Here is a 17931-nt window from a genome sequence, read left to right as displayed (position 1 = left end):
AGCGGTATTTTGTGGAAGAGCCACACTCAAGGGGCCAAAGAGCCGCATGTGGCTCACGAGCCGAGGTTTGCCGACCACTGATCTAAGGGAAAAGAGGTCAGTCAGGTATTACATGCTTTAAAAATTCTCGAAGCACACCACTTAAAAATTGCTGCACTTCACTATAAGACACACAAACATGTTCATTTGTAATGGGGTAGCTTATTATTTTAACTTGTTAAAAGATATACCCCATTATCGCCATCAAAGTATAATTTTCAAAAAAATAAAAACATGACCCTCGTACAAATATAGAACGAACACATGTTGACAATTATTTAACTCATCAATAAAGAACCAAATATGAAGGCAGAGTGGTTAAAGGAGAATTTTGAGGGACTGGGTGTTTATGGGCATTTAAACAGGAATAAGAGCCTACGATTCCTGAGTTAGAGGCAAAACTGGTTATTGTCCTATAGGGCAACAAGGAAATCACAACCTTTGGGTTATCTTTTCTACTAGGCAAAAATGATTTGCACTTCTACCGGATAAGATCTACAGGTTGACATATAACTTCAGCCTGAGTAGTTAATTTTTCAATAGCAAAGTCTAACAAAAGTGCATTCCCCTAAATATTAAAGAATCCTCTGATGGCTTGGTTGAATAATGCTCAAAATGACTTAAAAATCATACTGCACACTCATGGCCTTATTTCTAAATTTGGGGTAATTTTTCTTTACATCTGTCAGAGTTGTACTACATTGTCTCTGGAAACCAATTTGCCCAGAAAAGGGCAGCCAGCCCTCTCCAACCCAGAAAGACATCAAGGCCCTAGGAGACACCTAAGGCCATCACTGGGCACACAACTCTCTCTTCTACCCCTTCCGTAATACTTTAACCATGCCTCAGCCTCATGATTAAGAACAACTCATTGAAAATAATGCTGTAATGAACATGGGGGTGCAGATATCTCTTTGAGATGTTGATTTCATTTCCTTTGGATACATATACCCAGAAGTAGGGATTGCTGGGTCATATGGTAATTCTATTTTTAGTTTTTTAAGGAACCTCCATACTGTTTTCCATACTGGCTGCACCAATTTACATTCCCACAAAACAGTGTACAAGGACTCCCTTTTGTCCACATCCTCACCGACACTTGTTATCTCCTGTCTTTTTTATAACAGCCATTCTCACAGGTCTGTGATAATCTCTCACTGTGGTTTTGATTTTCATTTCCTTGATTAGTAATGTTGAGAACCTTCTCAGACACCTGTTGGCCATTAGTATGTCTTCCTTGGACAAATGTCTACTCAATTCCTCTAAGGCTTCCCCTGGCCCTGTTAATGGTGGTAGCTGCATAAAGACAAGAAGTGACACCTCTTTAGGTAACAGCTAACATTCTGTGCCAGGCACTTTGCATGGACTCCCAGCCACCTTCTGCAGTAGATATGTAAAGGAAGCAAGATTCCAAAGAGGGAGGAGCCTGGTCCCCTGGCCAGCAGTTAGAAAAACCAGGATCCAAACCCAGAAGGCCTGACTCCAGGAAACAAGCTCTCCATCACCAGGCCACCTGCCTTTCCACTCACAGGAAGCTCCTGCCTGGAGGCCGGGGCTGCACCAAAAACCTCCAAAGGTCCCCACAGCATCCAAGAAATCATTCCATGTAGACAAGAGACTCAGGGAAATCCAGGGCTGTTTGTCTTACCAAAAACACATGGCTAATTAAAGCCATAGTACAGCAATCTTTAGAGGAAAAGTCAGTGACGAGTCCTTTAATTGCTCCATGTAAAAAGGATGTGCCACTCACGTTAAGTGATTTCGGTAATTACACAATGCCTTTATTCTATAACAGTAAGTGGGGAGGGGGGAGCCAGGAATCTGTAAAAAGTATGAGTAAAGAATTAATTTAGTAAATAATATGTAAATTAAGGAGTTATTTTTAGATTTTGCTTAAAACTTGAATTGGCTGAAAGTACTTTAATTATTCTATAATTGCATGGATTAATTTATTCCCACCCCCAAGGGAAAGTCTATTTATGTTTTGGGGGGTGTCATGGAAGCAAGGCCAAGCTCTCTGAAAGAAACAGGAGGTTGGTGTTGCATGATATTAATAATCACACAAGTCGCCCGATATTAAGTACAAGGAGGTTAATAATTCAGACTCTCTTTGCCTATCCCCCAGCTTCTGCCGAGGCTTCTTCAGGCAGAATAGCCTGAAAGACCAGACCACAGCCTAAAGCATTTTCCTCCCTCCACACCCACCTTTCCTCCAAGAACCACCCCTGAGACATTTAAACCTCCAATTACTCACTGCTGCCCAGCACGAGGCCACATCTATTCACAGAGTGGGTCAATCTTGGGCTAGCAAACTCAGAGTGAAATCCCTGAATGTGAAGGCACTGGGAACCTCTTCAACCACACATGGTATTGGAAGGAAGGAGAGGTGCTGAGCTAATTACAGGAAACTGGAAGGATTATTCTAATTTTGGAGCTTCTGGAAGCTCAGTGAAAGTCTCTCTAGATTAGGCTTGAACAGTGACATCGCCTGAGAGACTTAAAGGGCCATGGCTACTGGAGGGACTCGGGGCCATAACTACTGGAAGACACGGTGGAGGGAGCAAGAGCTGTGGACATCTGACATTCCTGGCCTCGTGCAACAATTCACTCCAAAGAAATATTTCCACCTCTTCCACCTTCCCTGGGCCAATATGAAACACAGGGAAAGGTTTCTCCCCTACCTGCTTCCCACAGAGTGGGCAGAGGGTCGGAATTTCAGGATAATGACCTGGCAAGCAGGGACTATTGGCATTCTGCCATTGCTTAGTGTGTCAATCATCAAACAGTCCCCCAGGTTGCTCGTGTACCCCACTTGACAAGAAGCTGGAGCTTCCAAAGGGTGACCAGTTCCACCAAGGAGGCATGGCTGGCAAGTGGCAGAGGCAGCACCAAATCCAGAAAGGTCAAGTCCAGAGTGGCACTGTCCCCACTCCTGATACCCCTGCCACTGGGGAAATGGATCTCCAGGAACTCATCTGTGCCCTGGACCCCTCCAACATCCCTGGGCCTCTCAAGATTTGGTCCAAGAAGTTTCGGAGGGGAGGATGATGGGATGTGTCTTCTCTCTAGTGATTTTGGTCACTAGGGTCTGCATGTCTCTGCAGCTTCTCCTCCCTGGCTTCCTGGGCACCTCCCACCACAGAGCCAGAGAGGCCTGTGGGCGACGGTGAGCAAAACATAAATGTCTCATTCAGTCGTTGGTGGCATGGGGGGACAAGGGGAAACTCTAAGGAGATGGGGAGGGGAGTCAGCATACTCAATCAATGACCATCACTCACAGACAACAGGAGGAGGTGGACAGGAGGGAAGCAAAGAAGATTCTCAACGATTCTATGGAGGGAGATATGCCCCTGTGAAGAATAACCCCATGAATTATAAATGATTTTTTATAGAACTTCACAGCTTGCAAAGTCTGCACAATGGCATGTGAAGTACATGTTGTTGCCACTCCAACTATATAGATGAGGAACTCTGACCAGACAGGCTGCAACTGCGGGCACCTGGAACCTCTAAAAACAGGAGTTGAGGGCCTAAAAAAAGGAGAGTTTGTGGGGAGACTTTCAAAGTAAGAGCTAAACCCCAGCTCCTCTTCTGACCCTGACAAGAGGGAAAAGAACGGGAGGCCACACCGCACACCAGGACAGCCATCCGAGGACAGAGGACTGAATCCAAGTCCACATGATGACCATGGGGTGTCCCAGCCCTCTTCCCTCTGCTGGCCCCCAGGCCTCCAGAACAGAGACGCTGGAGTCTCTCTCTGTGAGCCCCCCATCCCTACACCTACCCCTTTTCTTCCCAGACTGCAGATGTCTGCCCACCGGGCCTCCAGTCCCCCTTCTGCCAACCCCACACTCGAGACTCTGTCACCTTTCTCTCGGCTGATTTCACGCAAATTCAATTGGGCCTCAGCCCAGGCTGGGTCTTAAATACATACTCACTGAAATCCAATTAACCCTCAATAAAGGTCCTGCAATCAATAGTCGTCCTGTGGCTTGAGGAGGCTCCATCCAGCCTGGGAACGCGCTCCCGCACGACCTTTACTTTTAATAAAATCAATGGCAGTCACTGTCACCAGCTCTTAAAGTGACTGGCAAATATGATCATGGGTCAGGCCCTCGGTAATATCTGCTGCTAGGTTCAGAGATACAAGCAAACAAGGGCTCCTGCAGGCTGCTGGCTCCTCACAGACCCACGTTCCCTGGCAGATGAGAACAGCTGTGTAGGGCTGCCTTGTTCCCAGAGGTACAAATAAACCTAGGTGCCCAGGTCTTCTGGGCCTGGGGAAGGTGGTGTTTGTTTGTTTTTTGGTTTTTGGGGGGTTTTTTTGTTTTGTTTTGTTTTTCTTTCTTTTTTTTTAAATTAAATCTTTATTGTTCAGATTATTACAGTTCCTCTTTTTCCTCCCCATAGCTCCCCTCCACCCGGTTCCCACCCCCCCCTTCTGCCCTTACCCCCCCGCCCTCCCCGCCACTGTCCTCATCCATAGGTGTACAATTTTTTGTCCAGTCTCAGGGAAGGTGGTTTTTGAACTTCAATGAGTACCAGAACCCACCTAGAGAGTTTGTTAAAAATGCATATTCTTCAATCATTTCCCCCTCCCAGATTCTGATTAGTAAATTTGGGGTGGGCCCCAGGAATCTGCATTGTTAAATAAGCTCCCCAGTGATTCTGAAATAGCTGGCTCAAGTCCTAGCTCCCAGCAAGCTGAGAATCATTGCTCTCTCAAATATCCAAGCAGGACATACCCTTAAAGTCCAGGTAATCCAAAACCTTCAATAAGAAAATTGAGGTCCAGAGAAGGAGAGTGATTTGTCCAAGGTCACACAGTGAGCCACTGGCAGAACTAGAGCTTGAACCCAAGTCTCTTGCTCCTAACCTGGTGTTTCCCTACCCGAGTCTATTGTGAATGGTTACTTAGGCTGGTCTTGAGGTCCTCACATGCTAGGCCCAGTGGGGCTGGGATGTTGTGAGAGGGCCTCTTCAAAGTGCAGTGGGATGACTCCACAAGTGGTTGGAGGGGTCTGGAGCTACCCCCACCCAACTCGAGATTCCTTCTAAAGCCAACCCCTACTGAGCCCCACCTTCTGGCTGAGTCACCAGCTTATAGCAGCTAAGATGCCAATAACCACCCTACACCCCAGGATTTGGCCCTTGTCACCCCTATCTGTCCCTTATACTTCCCTCCCCAAGGAATACACACAGCCAGGCCGTCCTCAGGAGCAAGAGCCACTCCAGGGATGGGCTCCCTGAGTCCCACAATCCTAGAACCTCAGAAACCTGTGAGAAACTTTCAGTAATGCGGGGTGTTTCATACTCTGTGTGTGTGTGCACTTGCATATACACATACATACACACACACACATACACACACACACATACCACCAGTCTTCCATGAGACCTGTGGCTTTGATATTAGCTGATAAGAGACATAATAGATTGGTTTCTACAAAGTAGGACCTATTGCTGGTCTACTCCCAACATCATCATTGGTCTGCCACAACACAGTGGAGCCCATGGCCCAGAGCCCCCTGTCCAGCCTATGGTTTCTGTGAAAGTATTTAATGACATCATTTCAGAATACCAAAGAGCTTTCTGGGTCATACAAACACTAGAAACACTAGAAATCTCTGGGGCAAGAGATTAAGGAATCAAGTAATTGATTCCTTAGGAATGCCTAAGCAATTAAGACAGTATGGTAACCCAGCCAGTGTGGCTCAGTGGTTGAGCATCGACCTACGAATTAGGTCATGGTTCAATCCCGGTTGGGGCACATGCCCAGGCTGCAGGCTCAATCCCCAGTAGGGGGCTTGTAGGAGGCAGCCAATGGACGATTCTCTCTCATCGTTCATGTCTCTATCTCTCTCACCCTTTCCCTTCCTCTCTGAAATCAATAAAAATATATTTTTAATGGTATTATTGTAAGGGTAGATCCATAGACCAATGGAAGAGAACAGAGTTTTTGCCAGACCCAAAAGTCTAGACTGTATGATTTCATTTACATGAAGTTCAGTAGTGAGCAAAACTGCTCTTTGGTGTCAGAAGTCAAGGTGGCAGTATGGATTGGGAGGGACATGAGGGAGCCTGCCAGGGTGTTAGAAATGACTTGAATCTTTATCTGGCTAGTGATTATGTGGTACCATTAAGATCTGGAACCTTACATAAGTTAGATCTAAGTCTCTGATTTTTCATCTGTAAAATAGAGACAGTAAGACTTCCCCCCTAAGGTTCCAGGGCAGAAAGGGCCTGGCACAGGGGGCCAGGCCGTCAGTAAACATTCGTAGTAAAGGAGGATACTAAGAATGAAAACAACAATAATCAACTAGCTCCCAATCTGGAACACTAACCACAGGCCAGGCGCTGTGCTAAGCATGGCTTGTGCACTAACTCAGCCCTCACATCTCTATCAGATGGAACAATGTCCATATGGAATGGGTGAGATGACCCTGGATGTAAGCTAGAGAGAGAAGGGCTGCAATCAGATAGTGCGTGGGCAGGAAAAGTTCTCGTCAGTGCTCCAACTCCTGCCTCGGGGAGTTACCGAAGTGGCCCAGATTCCACTGCAGTCCAAGGCAAATCCCTAGGAGGAAGATGGGAAGGCAGACAAGGAAGGACCTGAAGTCATGCAGACCTGGGTTCTAATCCCGACTCTGCTTCTGCTTGCTGTGTGAGCAGAAGCCATGAGCGCTCAGCCTCACCTCGTTGACATCAATCTTGTTCCTCTCCATGTAGTCTCTGTCGTTGACCTGCCCACCATCTAAAAACTCCATCAGAAGGACCCGCTTGGTGGACAGCTCCCAGTAGATTTGGGGGACCTGGAATAAGAAAGGGTGGGTCAGAAAAATCTGGGGGGCTGGGAGTCAGGGGGTGGGGTAGGGCGAGGACCACCAAGAGGCCCAGAGAGCCAGGCAACAGCAGACACTCCTCCCAGGAACAGGAGAGAAGGCCTGAGAGGGGCCTCAGCAGTGGTAGGTGAGAAAGCGGGAGGCAGGACAAGAGAGAAGGCCAGGATGCTTTCCTCCACCAGCCAAGCCCCAGCCCCCTCCTCTAGAGACCCCTCCTGCTTGGGGACCAGAGAAGGCTTCCCTGCCCTCTTTAATGCCTTCCAGGCATAAGTAACAGCCAAAACTAAAACTGGGACTCGGGGGAAAATGTGTGGAACCTCTCACACCTGAGCAAGAGTTGGCATTAAAAGCTGTTTCCCTCTCTCACCAGGCTCATTTCAGGCTCCTGACACAAATCTCAACCCTCTGCCTCAGTTTCCACACCTGTGCAATTGGTGTATTGTACCTATGCATGAATGTATAAATGTATGAACAAATGCATGTTTACTGGATGATCCATTTTTCGGTCAGGAAGTTACAAGTTTTCTCTTGCCCTTTCCTACAAGACCCTGCGGCAGACAATGCTGGATCCTAACCCAACACCTATTCCCAATCCTCCTCTTTCCCAGAGACAGGAAATACTAAATACTTCCTGGCCAGCCTCGCAATAGGTATGGCCATGTGACACAGCTCTGGCTATGAAACATAGTAGAGGTCAGCTAGGGGGCCTGGAAAGGTTTTTATTTTCTAGATAAGAAAAGGGATGTTTGCAGATGATGCAATGATTCTTATACTTCTCTTCCTACCTTAAAGTGAGTGCGGTACTGGGAGCTGCAGCAGACCCCTTGCAACATGAGTAAAAATTCAAGGAAATCAGAGGTGTCAGCCCTAATATTGTTAAACCACTAAGACCATCAGCAGGCAACTTCTGCGAGTCTTCTTGCTATGTGAGGAAAAGAAACCCTTTCTGTCTAAGATCCTCTAAATCAGTGGTTCTCAACCTTGGCTGCACATTAGAATCACCTGGGAATCTTTTTAAAATCCTGATTTCTGGGCCTCACCCTCCAGAAATTCTGTTTCGTTGTTATGGGGTGGGGCCACAACATTAGTAACAAACAGAATTTCCGGAGGATGAGGCCCAGAAATCAGGATTTTAAAAAGATTCCCAGGTGATTCTAATGTGCAGCCAAAGTTGAGAAACCACTGCTCTAAATCAAGCTATCAATTACCTGTAGACAAATGCATTCTCAACCGATACGCTTTCCCATCCTCTCTGACTCTGAAAACACCTAATAGCCAAAAAGAGAAGAGATTTCCCTAAGAAGAGGCAAGAGACTGGACTGCACCAAGGGCTGCTGGGCTGCCATGTGAGTGAACGACCCCCATCAGTCCCAGGACGGTTGGGAAGGAGGAATTACCGGCTATCAGCACACCATGTCTCCCCAACAAGTTGATGGGTTTATTTCTACTTACAAATAAAGAAACAAGGGCCCTGGCTGGTTTTCTCAGTGGTTAGAGCATCAGCCCATGGACCAAAGTGTTGTGGGTTCCATTCCCGGTCAAGGACACATACCTTGGTTGCAGGTTCCCCAGCCCTACTAAGGGCATATGTGGGAGGCAACCAATCCATCCAATCCATATGTCTCTCACATCCATGTTTCTTTCTCTCTTTCTCTCTCTCTCTCTCTCTCTCTCTCTCTCTCTCCCCGCCCCCCCGGCCTTTCACATTCTTTCTAGAAATCATTGAAAAAAATACCCTAAGGTGAGTTTAAAACAAAAAGAAAGGAAGGAAGGAAGGAAGGAAGGAAGGAAGGAAGGAAGGAAGGAAGGGAGGGAGGGAGGGAGGGAGGGAGGGAGGGAGAGAGGGAGGGAGGAAAAGAAAAGAAACGAAACGAAACAAGGGAAGCTGCCCTAATTGGTTTGGCTCAGTGGATGGAGCGTAGGCCTGAGGACTGAAGGGTCCCAGGTTCGATTCTGGTCGGGGACAAGTACCTTGGTTGCAGGCGCATCCCCGGTGGGGGTGTGCAGGAGGCAGCTGATCGATGTTTCTCTCTCATCGATGTTTTTGACTGTCTCTCTCCCTTCCTCTCTGTAAAAAAATCAATAAAATATATTTTAAAAAGAAAGAAAGAAAGAAAGAAAGAAAGAAAGAAAGAAAGAAAGAAAGAAAGAAAGAAAGAAAGAAAGAAAAAGAAACAAGGGAAGCTAATTCAAGTGTTTGGGGAATAAGTATTTCCCTCATCCCAAACCCTGAAAACTCATCTAGCAGTAAGAGAGCAGCTCTGACATCAAAACACCTGTTCCCTGTTCCTAGTTCTGCTAACAACTGTGTGACTTAGTCCAGCCCTTAGCTCCTCTACATCCCGATTCTCATTAGATAGGAGCCTGTTCCTGCCCCTCTCGATAAGGAGCTCTGAGCATAATTAGGGCCTGCGCACAAGCCTAAGGCTCCGGGCTCCCTGGAACAAAGGGTTCACTGCAATCAAGGTGTCATTCTGGTTTGCTACTTTCCTGCAGCTTTTGCCATTTGAAAATCTGCAACTCTCTGTTACTCTAAACTTGAAATTCAGTTTTGCTTGGCATTTTTCAAAAGGTATCTTTAAAAATCTAAGTGCAGCCCTAACTGGTTTGGCGCAGTGGATAGAGCGTCAGCCTGCAGACTCAAGGGTCCCAGGTTCGATTCTGGTCAAGGGCATGCACCTTGGTTGCAGGCACATCCCTGAGGGGGAGTGTGCAGGAGGCAGCTGATCGATGTTTCTCTCATTGATGTTTCTAACTCTCTATCCCTCTCCCTTCCTCTCTGTAAAAAATCAATAAAATATATATATATTTTTTAAATGTAAGTGCAAGTCTGCTGCTGTTGTTCATGGCTTCCGAGCGCAAGGGACGTATTTGGGGTTAAGTTCTTCCCTCGGTGTGTCTGGAACAGAAGCGTGGCAGTGGGCAACTGTGGCTCTGCCGACAGGCGGTTACTCCCCCATCTGAGCCACCTGGGCAACGTGTCAGCCATGAAGGAGCCACCGATGGAAAGAGAATCTAAAGGCTGGAGACTTTCCGGGCTTGTCAACCAGGGTCATGGGTGTGCTGGGTTCCCCCTCTACCACCTTCCCCCACCACCCCCAAAATGCAAACATCCCAGCCTCACAGCAGAATACATCCCTTGCTTCAAATGTTTAGATATGAAGTGACAGACATATCAAGCCTGGGAGATCTAGGCATTTGTCCTGGGAGCTCAGGGAAGACACTGACCCTCCTTGATGTCACATGGAAATGACTGCAAAATGCAAACCTGCTTCCTGCTCCGTGATGAGAAGCTTGGCTTGACACGGGGACTTGCCCCTGAATCAGCATGTGGGCAGAAGGGTTTGGGATGTAAGGGGAAACTCACTTCACCCAGACACCCATGTTGCACCACTGACCCTTTCCCCTGCTTTTTCTATCAAGGACAGGAAAGATGAAAGAGGAAAATTTTTAAGTGGCAATAAGAACTACTGTCCACTTGCCCCCCACCCTCCAACCCGCCCCATCAAAACTAAACCCTGGGAGGCTCATGACCAAGGGCACCTGCTGACCCCACAGGCAGGGTCACACCGGCCATGAGGACCTCTGCATCCTGGATCTCCTTGGAGACCCCGCTGCTGTGGAATCCACCTGCCCTAAAGAAAGAGAGCCCAGATTCTGGAAAATTCCAGCTCCAGACCCTGGGCCTGTCTCACAGTCTGGCTTCCGCTTTGTTCCTGTGCTTTGGTCAATGCACCTATGAAGCAAGGCCTGGATCATCCGGACCAGTGCCCATCACCCAGGGCCACAGCCCTCGTCACCCGTGCCCAGCGGAGCAGAGCACAGTCTCAGAGACAGTCTATCAGGCCGGAGCCCCGGCTGTGTCTCCTCCAAGCTGTGTGGCTGTGGCCAAGTTTTATAACCTCTCTGAGGGCCAGTTTCCCCACCTGTAAGATCGTGATGACCATCACAATGGAAGCAACACTCCCTACTTCCAAGTAGCACGGGTGGAGTCCTGGTGCTCAACACAGAAGCACTCACCTTGCAGGGCTGGACAACCAGCAGCTGCCATGTGACAGCCTCGCAGTTTCACCTGTGGTTCTGATACACAACCAGAGCTCAGGGTTCATGGTACAGACAGTGCAGCATAATTCAGATCTTCCCCCACAAGTTGTCACACGGGCAGAAGAGCACAGAGGTTGAGCGTGTAGGCTCTGGAGCTGACTGCCTCGTGCAGAGCCTGCCTCTGCCCCTTACCAGGAAGCTGTGTGGCCTTGGGCAAAGGTTTCATCTCTCTGAGGCCCAGCTTTCCCACTGATGACATAGAACTAATACCAGCATCTCCCTTGTGGGGCTTTTATAAGGATTAAAACATAAACACATATAATGCACTTTAAAAATGTCTAACAGCATAAGCATGTAAAAAGCTTAACTAATATTGATTGTTATCCATCAGCAGTTCTGCGTCTTTGAGATTCTGAGAAAGCTGTGAGAGAGAATCATTGATGCCCAGCAAGGCTTGTCTACAGTGTCTGGGGAGGCCCAGCTCCTGGCCTCCCACTGAGGAACCGTGACCTTGGGGTGGTGAACACAGTGCAATACACAGAGGGTATATTCTAGAATTGGAACCCTGAAACTTCTATAATTTTGTTAACCAGTGTCAGCCCAATAAATTCAATAAAATTTTTTAAAAAGAAAAGAAGCTGTGGAGTGGCCCTACTCAAAAGATGGCGCCCATGCCCATCTCCACCTCTGTGAGTAGAGTTACACTCCCATCTCTTCCTGTCCCAAACCCTGCGGGTACCAGGCTCCTCCCTCCTACCTGTCCTAGCTGTCTCCCAGGTCAGTCACAGGCCTCACTGCCTGTCCTGTCCCTGCCCCCCAGCACACACACTCTGAAGCCAAATCCACAAATGCCCTGGTCTTGACCGTTCAGCCTGGCTGCCTCCTCACCCTGTTCCCGTCTCCCCACCATCGCATCTGCATTCAGTCCTTGTCTAAAGCCGGGAGATTTACAGCATAGGGCTGAGGCTATTACACCCCACTGGAAGGTGCTGTGCACACTGAGAGGTAAACTCTTTGCTGAGGCTTAATTACCCACAGATGTTGTGATGGGGTGCCAGTGTGCGAAAGCAATCTATCTCCAGTTTTAAGAGCTGGACTGGGTGTTCAGCACACAAAATTTGCTTCCCACTTGTTATTTATTTAGGCAAAATTAATGACTCAGGAACCTTAACGCTACCACCATCTTAGGAATGGCGTTCGGGTTTTAGAAGCAGCAGGTCAAATAGTTACATTAATTATTTACCCATTTGGCATCCTCGTCTCAAAAATTTGTGTTATTATTATTATTACATGTCTTGGTCTGGCAGATGCCAGTTGGTCCCAGCCAGGGGACAATTTTGCTGTTTCCATGGGAACCGTGGAGGAGATGGTTCTGTTTGTCTGGCTCATAGTTCTACCTCTGAAGAGTACCCCTGCCGGGTAAGAGGTAACAGAATGTCCTCAGCCTAGTAGCAGAGTCGAAGTCAGAAAAGCTGGGTTGCAGGCCGAGCATCTCCACTCTGACTGCCGTCTGCAAAATGGGATGCCGGTTGCTGGAAGAATTCACTGTCATCCTATCTGCATAGTGCTCAGTGCAGTGAAAGGAACGTTCAGTAAATACTGCCTATTCCCTTGTATAACCAGCACTTCTTGGAAGCCCCCTCTGAGCTCCACATTCAGAGTGGAATTAAGTCCTTCCTCTTGGGCATCCACAGAAACATGGATAAGTAAGTCTCTGACATAGCATCACCAACCTGTACACAGCAACACATTTGTGTGTCTGTCCCTCACTAGATAGGTCGTTTTCCCAGGCAGGAGCCAACCATCTCTTACTCATCTGTACATGCCCAGCTCCTAGCAATAGCAACAGGCTCCGGAAATGCTCAATCACTGAGGAAAAAAGGAATGAAAGAAATAGGATATGCAAGTGGAGGCTTATTTTAGACTCCAGAGCATCATGCTAACTCCTTAATATTATTACCTGTCTGAGAGAGCCAAGTTTCCACTGAACTGGTGGTTTGAATGTCAAAGCTGGGGCAATGTCACCAGATCTAGTCTGCGCATCTTTATTTACAGGCACAAGAGGGTCTGTGCATCCACGTCCCTGGTGGCAGCTGAGAAGCCAGTCAAGCATACTCAGGGCATCCAGACAGACCTGACTCCCAACTTCCTCAAAGAGCTCAACTTTACCAATGACTACACCTTCCACCAAAACCAATATGCCAAGCCTGGCCAGTGTGGCTCAGTTGGTTCAGTGTCGACCCGTGCACCAAGAGGTCACCGGTTCAACTCACTGTCAGGGCACATGCCTGGGGAAGCAGGATTGATCCCCAGTAGGGGGCGTGCAGGAGGCAGCCAATCAATGTTTCTCTCATCAATGTTTCTATCCCTCACTCCCTCTCCCTTCCTCTCTCTCTAAAATCAATAAAAACATTTAAAAAAAATGTGTCAAGATGCTACACTGATCACCACAGCTGTGGCTTTTCCTCCCTTCAGCCAAACTTCACAGTTCTTAGGTGGCCAGTGTAGACACACCCTCAGTCTCCCCGCCTCTGTTAATTGATCTGGATAGCAGAAGTATAAACACTACCTCTGTTTCTCACGATGTCCCCAAGCCACATGAGCACCTTAGACCAGAGCAAGAGACCTGCCCATTCAATGTCCTGAGATACCCTCCCCAAGTGGGTGCTGCCTGACAGCTCTGGAAAAGCTCCTAAGGGCCTTGGGACGCCCCCTCCCACATTCTCCAGGGCTCCAGGGTTAAGAGAGAAGGGCTAATCTCTTCTGAGAGTTAAAAGCTAACCTCTTTCTCCCCATGCTCGCCAGCACTTGTCGTTTGTTGATTTGTTGATGACAGCCATTCTGACAGGTGTGAGATGGTACTGCATTGTCGTTTTGATTTGCATCTTTCGGATGATTAGTGACTTTGAGCATGTTTTCATATGTCTCTTGGCCTTTCTTCTGTCTTCTTTCGAAAAGTATCTATTTAGGTCTGTTGCCCATTTTTTGATTGGGTTGTTTATCTTCCTTTTGTTAAGTTGTATGAGTTCCCTGTAAATGTTGGAGATTAAACCCTTATCGGTGATAACATTTGCAAATATATTCTCCCATGCAGTGGGCTTTCTTGTTTTGTTGATGGTTTCTTTTGCTATGCAAAAGCTTTTTATTTTGATGTAGTCCCATTTGTTTATTTTCTCTTTAGTTTCCATTGCCCTAGGAGCAGTATCAGTGAAGAAATTGCTTCGGCATATGTCTGAGATTTTGCTGCCTGTGGATTCCTCTAGTATTTTTATGGTTTTCCATCTTATGTTTAAGTCCTTTATCCATTTTGAGTTTATTTTTGTGTATAGTGTAACTTGGTGGCCTAGTTTCATTTTTTTGGTGGGAATGCAGACTGGTGCAACCATTGTGGAGGACAGTATGGAGTTTCCTCAAAAAACTAAAAATGGAACTCCCATTTGACCTAGTGATCCCACTTCTAGGAATATATCCCAAGAAACTAGAACCACCAATTAGAAAGGATATATGCACCCCTATGTTCATAGCAGCACAATTCACCATAGCTAAGATTTGGAAACAGCCTAAGTGCCCATCAGTAGATGAGTGGATTAAAAAACTGTGGTACATCTACACAATGGAATACTATGCGGCGGTAAAAAAAGAAGTTCTTACCATTTACAACAGCATGGATGGAACTGGAGAGCATTATGCTAAGTGAAAAAGCCAGTCAGAGAAAGATAAATATCACATGATCTCACTCATTTATGGAATATAATGAACCACATAAACTGATGAACAAAAACAGATCCAGAGACAGAGAAGCATGGATCAGACCATCAAACCTCAGAGGGAAGGTAGGGGAGGGTGGGGGTAAGGGGGAGAGATCAACCAAAGGACTTATATGCAGGAATATAGGCCTAACCAATGGACACAGACAACAGGGAGGTGAGGGCATGAGTGGGGGGGATGGGGGGTAATGTGGGGATAAGGGCACATATGTAATAATCAATAACGAAATTTTTTTTAAAAAAGCGCCAACCTCTTTGTAAAGACTACCACAGGGTCCCAACCCCTGCACCATGAAGAGGTGCCCCTGGGTAAATGGATCCAAACCCACTAAGGATTAAATGCATTAGAAGAGCAGTGTTGATGTACATCTCATCCCAATCCATGTGTGCCCTGTGGAAACACCAGGACAGTCCTCAAGGACCAGCTCCAGTGCCAAGCCCACAGCAGAGCCTTTGACTATGATTGGCTGCACGAGTCCCTTCTTCTGAATCCCTTCTTCTTTAGAGAACTCCCCAGCAGGGCCTCTCACAAAGTCGCAACTCTATTGTTTCCTGTGTTTCCCACAATAAGTGTTTCCTACTATACAGGCAGCTCTACTGTATAGAAATACTTGAAAACACCAATCTGTTCCAAATCTAGTGACATATTAGGGAACAGTTGGAGCATGCTGCAAATTTTGCATTTGCTTATGTGTGCTATTATCCACGAGAAATACCACATGAACACAGAACCACACCACATAGGAATACCCAAGACACATATATCTCAAACATCACCACCCACACCTGGTGTCACAACTTCCCGTCCAATTTCAGGCGGCCCTCCTTCCATCAGCTCACAATAACTCACAAGTGGCAACTCTTCTGATGCCCACTTCGCAAGCAGGTGTCAAGGTGAAGTGCCATGTGTCCTGTGGTCTTCGGTATTTCATAGCCATTTAACAGGTGAAAAACTATGCTACCCTCTTTATTAGGTTCCCATCTTCTTTTATTTTTTAAAAATATATTTTTAATTGATGTCAGAGAGGGAGAGAAAGAGAAACATCAATGAGAGAGAATCATTGACCAGCTGCCTCCTGCACGCCCCCTACTGGGGATCAAGCCCACAACCCGGGCATGTGCCCTGACCTGGAATGGAATTGTGACCTCCTGGTTTAAAGGTCGACGCTCAATCACTGAGTCACGCCAGCTGAGCAGGTTCCTATCTTCTTTTATTTTTCATGTCAGTGGTAATGTTTTTGAATGTTTTAAGCATAATCTATTCTCCCTATAAGCCCTGTGGTGTCTGTTGTGTGATTCTACATACTATGGATATTTCTAAGAACACATATGTTGTGTTATAGCAGAATGGACTGTATAGTAAATGAGCTAATATAATATACATGAAATGTTAGGAACACTTCAGAGTGCAGTAGCATTAGCTATCATCACCACCACCACCACTATCATCATCATCACTATCACCATCATCATCATCATCGCCATAGCCCCATATTTCATGGAGGCAGAGACCACAATTCACAGGCCTTTGGGTAGCACTCAGTGTCTTGAAATCGTAGATCATTCAATAAACATCTGTGTGATTGACTGACAGGTCAACAATAACAGCTGGTGTTTCTCTATAATGTTGCCTCCAAGGGCTTTAATGTACATCACTCAGGAAGATGTCCCCACTCATGTCCTGCAAGGGGGGATACTCTGGGCCAGGAACAGTCCTCCCCTGCACTCTCCCACCATGCCCCCATTGCCCTTCCCTCCTACCTTTAAGAAGTCAAAGTGCTTGAGCATTTGGGCCACTTTCTCCGCGTTCCTCCCTTCATTGAGGAAATCCAGCTCCAAAGGCAGGTTCTTCTTGGCTTCATCCACCAGCCACATGAATTCAAACTCTGGAAACAGCTGTTTGACAGCCAGGACAAGTACCTGAAATCCACCAGGCACCCCATCAGTCAGCTCTTGATGCCCCACCAAGGCACCCTGCCCTCCTGCCTGGTCTAAATGTTGACAACCCACCAGGTCTCCCCTGATGCCCACCGCTGTAGTCCAAATCCAAGATGATGAAAAGCCACCAGCCACCAGCAGTAACAACAACTACCATTTGCTGAGTGCTCCCCACATGCCCTGCACTGGCTCAGCACTTGACTGAGTTACTCCACTTCATGTCCACAATCTGGGAAGTACACAGTGCACACTCTTATCATCTCCCCATTTCATAGATAAGGAAATTGAGGTTCTGAGAGGTTATATGATTTTTTTTTTTCTGAACTTGCCCAGTAAGGAAGCATAGAAATAGAATTCTGCTTGGGTCCACCCAGCCCCCAAAACCGTTGCTCTGAAGCATGTCGATTAACTGCTGCCTTTGCTGCTCCTTGATCTTCACGGTCCTGTTTACGAAGGGCTAAAGTGTGTGCCACTGTCACCGAGCTTTTATTTATTTCTTAAGCTGAGTGGTTGGCACCTGAGCATTCATAATGTTACTTTCTATACTTTTTGTACATCTAAACTATTTCATGATTTAAAAAAATTAAATTGAAAAAGAAAACAGGGTTAGATAAGATGAGTAAAAGTTAAGGAATTTGACCACTTGGATGAAAAGCTCAGATTTTGGGCCATTTGGCCCCACTGTGGATTCTTGAGTGAAGACAGGATGAAAATGGGAGTGGGGTTAGAAGACTCATCTGGCATTTCGTTGTCAGTTTAATGACGTGAAATTAAATGTCACTGGCAGAGAGCCAGAGTCCAGTGGCATCTGCGGAGCACGCTCAGCCCCTCCATGGGCAGGGACTCAGTTCTGAGGCTACCTCACCACCAGAGCTCTGGAGCTGAGACAGTCTCACAAGTTCACAGACGTGACTCTGCAGTGGGTGAGCAAGGTTGATGCCAGAAACGTGGGAGATGGTCCAGCAATCCAGGAGGGAAGCATAGCAGGCAACCCTCCTGCTCGCCGATAAGCCCTCCTGTTAGTGTTCAAAGTCAGGCCTGGGGAGACCGCCGACCAACCCTCTCAGTAATTCTTGGTAGATTACAGTCCAAGTTTGAGATACCCCTCTCCACCCCTGGCTAGAGCAGGAGGACACTGAGCAGGAACCAAGGAACCATGGGCCTGCTGGTACCTTCCCCAACTGTTAAGGACTAAGTGCCTGTGTCCCCCTTCCCCCCTCCCAAATTCTTATGTTGAAGCCCTAAGCCCAGTGTGATGGTGTCTGGATGTGGGGCCTCTGGGGGCTAATTAGGTTTAGATG

At 47.1% G+C, this 17931-nt stretch overlaps 1 protein-coding gene across 4 annotated transcripts in view; it reads right to left on the bottom strand.

The window, feature by feature from the left end:
• Positions 1-17931, bottom strand: part of ADCK1 (aarF domain containing kinase 1) — a 108618-nt gene that overhangs the window by 15922 nt on the left and 74765 nt on the right. For 3 of the 4 annotated variants that reach the window (XM_006086962.3, XM_014454231.1, XM_023752492.1), the window contains 2 exons: positions 16454-16612; positions 6735-6851 (listed from right to left, as the gene is read on the bottom strand). In XM_006086962.3, coding sequence (XP_006087024.1) covers positions 6735-6851; positions 16454-16612 — 276 coding nt within the window. The remainder of the gene's footprint in view (positions 1-6734; positions 6852-16453; positions 16613-17931) is intronic. The other variant, XM_023752493.1, reaches the window with a different exon arrangement.

Source organism: Myotis lucifugus, unplaced genomic scaffold (genome assembly GCF_000147115.1).
Source record: "Myotis lucifugus unplaced genomic scaffold, Myoluc2.0 scaffold_34, whole genome shotgun sequence".
Taxonomy (NCBI): Eukaryota; Metazoa; Chordata; class Mammalia; order Chiroptera; family Vespertilionidae; genus Myotis; species Myotis lucifugus.
This window is presented reverse-complemented; position numbering and strand designations above follow the sequence as displayed.